Here is a 7403-nt window from a genome sequence, read left to right on the forward strand (position 1 = left end):
TTGTGAGCCACCATGTGGTTGCTGGGAATTGAACTCAGGACCTTTGGAAGAGCAGGCAATGCTCTTAACCACTGAGCCATCTCTCCAGCCCTCAGCTTTCTTTTCTTGAGGGATTGATGCTAAGGTAGCCTTAAGGAAGGGCTGAGGTACAGGCAGCCAGACCTGGAAGGAATATCATTAACCACCTCTGGTTCCCAGCCCAGCAGGTGAGAAGTGCTTCCTTGCAGGCCAGAGCAACGCCATCCCCCACAATATACTTGCTGGTTGGGCAGGAGAAGAAATGGAGTTACTTTCAGGGTTGGGCTCAGCACATGGATTTTTATATGTATGTATCCATGGTGCCAGTATATGTCCTATGCAGCATTTGCCAAGACCTGGATATAATTTGTGTTCTGTTATTCTTTATTCTGTTAAAACTTTATTTTATAAATATTGGAAGTGACTAGGTTATCTTGGAGATAGATTTGTCACAGCTTCATGTCTGACTGGCTTCCCCTGGTGAGACTCAAGTATTACCATCCTCCCATCCTCTCCCCTCCCCGCCTTTGCGTCCCTTCTCTCTCTTGACAGCAGTAGAACCCAGGTCCTCATACATGCTAGGCCACAGTACTGCCGACCAGAATCCCCAGCCCGTTTCTTTTGCTGGTATAGGTAACCCTTTCATAATAAAGAAATTCACATTATATAAAGTTTCTTTCTGGGGCTCAGAGCACTTGCCGCTCTTGTAGAGGACCGTGTTTGCTTCCCAGAATCCACATGACAGCTTACAATCATTTGTAACCCCAGTTCCACAGGACTTGATGCTCTTTTGTATTGTGCAGGCACCAGGCATACGCATAGTACATATGCATACATGAAGGGAAACACTCAAATACATAAAATAATAAATAAACAAATGCTTAAAATTGTGTTTGCATTGTCCTCTAAAGCAGTATTCTTTTGTTTGCCAAGACAGGGTTTCTCTGTGTAGCCCTGGCTGTCCTGGAACTCACTCTGTAGACCAGGCTGGCCTCAAACTCAAGAGATCCACCTGGCTCTGCCTTCCAAATCCTGGGATTAAAGCATATGCCACCACTGACCGGCTAAGCAGTATTCTTTTTTTTTTTTAAATTTATTACATTTGGTTTTGTGAGGCAGGGTTTCTCTTTGTAACAGCCCTGGCTGTCTTGGAACTCTCGTAGACCAGGCTGGCCTTGAACTCAAGAGATCTGCCTGTCTCTGCCTCCCCAGTGCTGGGATTAAAGGTGTATACCACCACCACCTGACTTAAGCAGTATTCTTAAGTCAAGCTATATTTTATTTTTATTTTCTATGAATTAGTGCTTTGCCTGCAGGTATATTATGTGCACTGGGTGTGTGCCTGGTACTTGTGGAGAGCAGAAGAGCACATCAGATCCTCGACCTGGAGTCACTGTGAGTGTAAGAGCAGCAGGCATTCTTAAACTACTGAGGCATCTCTCTGGCCCCAAGGATATACATTTTAGAGGCATCTGATGTTCATAGAGATAATCTGAACCATGTTTTTTTGTTTTTTGGGGTTTTTTTCAAAATACATTGCTCTTCTGTTTATGTTAAAATGCCAAGCATTTTGATTGTTTATTTCATTTACCCCTTAAAACATAAGACAAACAGCTAAAGTTGCACAGACTTAAAGCATTTCCCATACATCTCCTATCCACACAGGTCATGAGAGCTCATCTTTGTACACATGCATGTACATGTACACATATGTGTACATCAGGCACTGCTCAGCCAGCTTGAGATGGGGTTGACTTTTTGTACATTATGCTCTTCCACAAAGATTGTGCTCCTGCTGCCGTGCTGTGCCTGTCTCTTCCCAGCAAAATCAGCCTGTTACTGAGTTCTTGGGCCCTGATCCATGGTATATCATGGAATTAATTTGACCTATAGATTAAGCTCCCATTTCTTTAGAGCAGAGGCTCTCAACCTACCTAATACTGTGACCTTTTAAACAGTTTCTCATGTCTTAATGACCCCCCAATCATAAAATTATTTTGTTGCTACTTCATAACTTTAAATCTGCTACAGTTATGAATTATAATGAAAATATCTGCTATGCAGGGTAAATGATAAGTGCCCCCATGCGGTCCTGACACTGCTCTAGAGCCAGTGCTCCCACATGGCAGGCTCCCCGGGGACAAAGGTGCTTCCTCCAGTGCAGGCAACCCCAGGGTTCCCCTGCGTTCCTCACCATTTGCTAAAGTTTGGTAGTTAGTTTTGTCAAATATGGTATGCAGGCCTCCTCTGTGTCCTGGCCACTGCCACACTGCCTGTCTAGTTGCCATTTTAGGCAGCCCTGGGGTAAACTTACCAGATCTGGACTTGCTGCAGTCTCAGAAGCCAGCCGTTTCTGTGAGGCGGAGGGCAGCATGTCTCAGAGAACTGAAGCCACTCCTCTGACCTCTAGGCACAGATGTGACTGGTCCCTCTCCTGTCGACAGTGTGAGCACTTGAGGGCAGGTTTCATTTTCTTTTTTCTTTTTTTTTTTTTTTAATATTTATTTATTTATTATGTATACAATATCTGTCTGTGTGTATGCCTGCAGGCCAGAAGAGGGCACCAGATCTCATTACAGATGGTTGTGAGCCACCATGTGGTTGCTGGGAATTGAACTCAGGACCTTTGGAAGGGCAGGCAGTGCTCTTAACCTCTGAGCCATCTCTCCAGCCCCCCCCTTTTTTTTTTAATATTTATTTATTTATTATGTAAGGTTTCATTTTCTTTACCCACTCTGGGTCATACCTCCAAGATCTATTTAGGGGAGACCATAAGGATGCATGTGGCCTGTCCCCCTTCAGTGGTCTATGAGAAATGTGGTTCTTGGGTGTTACCTTAAGCTCTTTTTATTTTTATTTTTTTAGCATAGTCTCATCTTATCTGGTGCATCATGGGTATTGTGCCACAGCCACAGCTTTTGCCCGAATGACTGAAACCACAATTCAGGAAGAACAGGCATCCATAAAGAACAGACAAAGTAAGATTAATTTTTTTTTCTCCCCTTGCCTCCTTACCTGCCCCTGAATCTGTAGCTCATTCTTTCTCAGGCTGTCAAGAGTCTAGTCTAACCTTGTCCTTGCTGTCCTGGAGACCAGCTTGCTGGCTCCAGTCCCTGCTCCCATCCTTCATTCGCTGCTCCACAGGTAGCCAGCGGCCCCAGCCGTCTCAGAGCAGCCTCCCTAACATAACACATTATGAAAGTCAGGTGTAGACCCGATCCTGGCATGGCAGAACCCTGTTCCTCCATGCTTGTTTCCCCTCCCTGCCTCTCTGAGCACATCATTTCTGTGTCTGGGTCGGGGTCTCTCGAGAAGCTGCGCTCAACCAGGTGGATGGACAGGTATCCTATCCTAGACTTGGAGTCAACAAATGAGAGCGCTTCAGACCCAGATTCACAGCAAGCTGCTCAGGTCCTAGGGCAAGAGTGAGAAGAGAGTAGCAGGACGCTGATGGCCAGAGAAGTACCATCCTCAGAGAGGCCAGTGTGAAGTAGACTACCTCTTCTCCCAGTATGGGGCATGCTGCAGCATCTGCACATTGTCAGGAAGTGGACCTTAGCTCAAGCCAGCGCATACCCCTGAAGAGAGCGCAGTCTATCTAAAGAGGCGTCCTCAGGCCAACCCAAGATCATGGTCTCATAGCCAGGGCTCCCCTCACTAGCTACCTCCCTGGCTTCCTGAGCCCTGCAGGAGTGGACCTCCAGACTCGCCTCCTACCTCTGTGAGTTCTCCTTGTTCTCATATTCTTGAGAACTCCATGACAGCTGTCCAAAACCAGTCTCTGCTGTCATCCCTGGCAGCCAGGTTCTCTCAGCCTTTTCTGTGAGCTTCTCCAGCTATCAGTGTGCCAGGAGCCAGTCCACCTGACTTCTGGCCGGGGGATGCAGGGGTCCAGCCCTTACTCACAACCATGTTCTTCTCTACAGAAATCCAGAAGCTGGTGCTGGAAGGCCGGGTGGGCGAAGCCATTGAAACAACCCAGCGCTTCTACCCTGGGCTACTGGAGCACAACCCCAACCTGCTCTTCATGCTCAAGTAAGTCAGGTTTACAGTTCCAGAGCCTGGCCCTCCGTAGGCAGCAGGAACCCCCGCCTGCGCCAGCCCAGAATGCAACGCTGCGCTCCCTTCGCAGGTGTCGACAGTTCGTGGAGATGGTGAATGGCACCGACAGTGAGGTCCGCAGCCTGAGCTCACGGAGCCCCAAGTCCCAGGACAGCTACCCTGGCTCCCCCAGCCTCAGCCCCCGACACGGCCCTAGTAGTTCCCATATGCACAGCACAGGTCAGCATCCTCCAGCATCTGGGAAGAGCTGGTGTGGGGAAGAATGGCCACCCCCACCTTTCCTGTGTGGACTGAGGACTGGCTTCTGGATTGGGTGGAAGGGAAAGGACCACTGTGGCGATCCCTGGGGCCCCACTTCTTACCCCTTCTCTGACCCTGGCTTCTAGGAGCAGACAGTCCCAGCTGCAGCAATGGCGTTGCATCCACCAAGAACAAACAGAACCACAGTAAATACCCCGCACCCAGCTCCTCTTCCTCATCCTCGTCCTCCTCGTCCTCCTCTTCCCCGTCCTCCATCAATTACTCCGAGTCCAACTCAACAGACTCCACCAAGTCCCAGCCCCACAGCAGTACCAGTAACCAGGAGACCAGGTGCCTGTCTTGCTCCTCTCTCTCCACTCTGCTTCCGTTCTGTGCCCACTGAGCCTATCACTGGGTAGTCTCTCCTTTGAAATGCTGCCTTCTGCCCTTACCCTCACCTCTGTTGTAGGTCTTGCCTGGATTGCAACCTGTTGACCGATCAGGCCAAACACTGGTTCTAGCTTTTGTCCCTATTCAAGATATAACTGTCAATTTCCTTGGCTCTGGTTTTCTCTGTAGGTGCTGACCCTGCCAGACTTGATAACATGGTAGCCTACACAGGGATCCCTTTTCCAAGGAATGGGCCTATTGGAACCTGTAGGGTCAGCTGGGCGGAGGTGGCGCATGCCTTTAATCCCAGCACTTGGGAGGCAGAAACAGGTAGATCTCTGTGAGTTTGAGGCCAGCCTTGTCTACAGAGTGACTTCTAGGACAGGCTCCAAAGCTACAGAGAAACCTTGTCTCAAAAAACCAAAAAAGAAAAAAAGAAAAAAAGAAAAAAAAGAAAAAGAAAGAAGAAAAAAAAAGGAAGCTCTAGTATTTACAGTTGAGCAGTTTTTATGAAATTAGGCTCATGGACAGCCAGGTGACCTGGGCTTTAGGCTGCAGCTCCGATGGCTTTCAATAGGTCCTAGGCGTACCTAAAAGCCAACCTTGCTTTGGGTTCCTGCCAAGGCCACAGAGATGCCCAATCAGTCAGTTGCTCAGTTGGTAAGGAAGAGAAGGATATATTGAAGAGGTGTGTCAACTGAGAAGAGTCACAAGAATAGGAATCATGTAACAGGCACCTGGAGATAACTGTAGTGGGGGCAAAGCTTTGGAGCCTAGAAAGCTTGGGCTGTCCTTCCATGTCCTGGCAGTCCTTCAGTTTGATGCCATGACAGGGCCCGTTTTGGTCTATCGGGTAAACTCTTGGGTTTACCTGAAGCGATGGTAAACAAAGCCCGAGTAGAGACCCAATTCCTCTGTCCTCTGTCTCCAGTGACAGCGAGATGGAGATGGAGGCAGAACATTACCCCAATGGCGTGTTGGAAAGCATATCCACGCGCATCGTCAATGGCGCCTACAAGCACGAAGACCTGCAGACAGATGAGTCCAGCATGGGTCAGTGCTGTTCCTTCGTGTGGCCCAGCCCCTGTGCTCCTTGTAATACCCACTTCCTCCTGAGAGGGGCTATGATGGCAGGCTCTGGCAGCTTGAGAAACTGAAGCTGGACCCAGCCACCATTTTCTTAGTCATTCCTGAATGCATCCTTGAGGTGGCTTCCAGTGTGTAAAAAGGTCCATGCCTGCCACCAAGACCCCTTCAAGGCCAAAGGGAGTTTGAGAATGTGGGCCTCACTAGCACCACACAGTTGTGCAGGGCGGGAAGGGGAAAGTTTCCAAGTCATGCCCCCTCTGGTCCGTATGCCAGCTGAACTTAGCTGCTCCACCTGCATGCTCCCTAGCCCTTGGCTGCCTTTGGCAGATGCTGTAGCTCCATGGTGTCCATTTGTTCCTCCCCCTTTCCCTCTAATGTGTTTTCTGCTGGCCTCTGGGTGCAGACGATGGGCATCCGCGGCGGCAGCTCTGCGGGGGCAACCAGGCTGCCACAGAAAGGATCATCCTGTTTGGCCGAGAGTTGCAGGCATTGAGCGAGCAGCTGGGCCGAGAGTACGGCAAGAATTTGACCCACACGGAGATGCTACAGGTATAGGAGAAGCCAGGTCCTCACACAGAGCAGGTCCCCATTTGATGCCGGGGCTCTGGGAAGCAGTACTAGGCCAGAATGGGCTCTAGTCATGTCTGCAGTGGAATGTGGGGTGTTCAGGGTGTTCCCCACCCTAAGATCTAAAGAGGGTTTAGCTTTGCCTGACTCTGTAGTTCAGGGACTGTGAGTTCTCTCTGGGCCCCATGCAGTATTCTGTCCTCAGGAGCTAGGGACTATGTGTGGTGCACTACATCCCTCTCACGAGTGCTCTGTCCCTTAGGATGCCTTTAGCCTACTAGCGTACTCAGACCCCTGGAACTGCCCCGTTGGCCATCAGCTTGACCCCATCCAGAGGGAGCCTGTGTGTGCTGCTCTCAACAGCGCCATTTTAGGTGAGTGCAGCTGCTGAAAGCACAAGTCCCCCTCTGAGTGTACGGTGGCCACCTTCCCTCTGCTGGACACACCAGGGTTGGCCTAGGCCTTCACGGGGAACCTGACCCTAACTCCCTATGCCCAGCTGAGTTGGCCGCTAGTTCATGACCATGGGCCAGGCCGGCTTTCTTGCTCTAGAGAAGGCCAAGGTCCTTGGGTTCCTGTCATGAATGCAGGGCTATGGCCTGGTGGTTAGGGCACTCAGACAATGAACTCTATTCCAAGAGTCTGTCCATACCCCGACCTCTAGGGAACTTTGACCTGTGCCCAAGTCCTTGGCTAAGCATTGATCATCCCTTGTAATCTCTTCACAGAGTCCCAGAACCTGCCAAAGCAGCCTCCTCTGATGCTCGCCCTGGGCCAGGCATCTGAATGTCTACGGCTCATGGCCCGAGCAGGCCTGGGGTCTTGTTCTTTTGCCAGAGTTGATGACTACTTGCACTAGCTGACCTTCCTGGCTGGCTCCGGCTGGCCATACTTCAGCCCTAGGCTGGAGCAACCCTGCCCTCCATAGGCACCTGGTACAGAGACCTGGAAGCCGTGGGCAGAGTCCCACTCCTCCTACCTGGCCGGTCTTTCCCTCCCTCCCTCCCTCCCTCCCTCCTTTCCTTCCCTCCCTCCCT

The 7403-nt window shown here is 50.3% G+C and overlaps 1 protein-coding gene across 1 annotated transcript in view; it reads left to right on the top strand.

The window, feature by feature from the left end:
• The window catches only part of Ranbp10 (RAN binding protein 10), a 60365-nt gene extending 52968 nt beyond the window's left edge, over nt 1-7397 (top strand). The window contains exons 7-14 of the mRNA XM_005345453.2: nt 2884-2996; nt 3945-4053; nt 4151-4299; nt 4467-4671; nt 5642-5763; nt 6203-6348; nt 6629-6740; nt 7095-7397. Of these exons, the coding sequence (XP_005345510.1) occupies nt 2884-2996; nt 3945-4053; nt 4151-4299; nt 4467-4671; nt 5642-5763; nt 6203-6348; nt 6629-6740; nt 7095-7225 (1087 nt within the window). The 3' untranslated portion in view covers nt 7226-7397. The remainder of the gene's footprint in view (nt 1-2883; nt 2997-3944; nt 4054-4150; nt 4300-4466; nt 4672-5641; nt 5764-6202; nt 6349-6628; nt 6741-7094) is intronic.
• Nucleotides 7398-7403: the final 6 nt, after the last annotated feature.

This window comes from Microtus ochrogaster, chromosome 4, assembly GCF_000317375.1.
Source record: "Microtus ochrogaster isolate Prairie Vole_2 chromosome 4, MicOch1.0, whole genome shotgun sequence".
NCBI lineage: Eukaryota > Metazoa > Chordata > Mammalia > Rodentia > Cricetidae > Microtus > Microtus ochrogaster.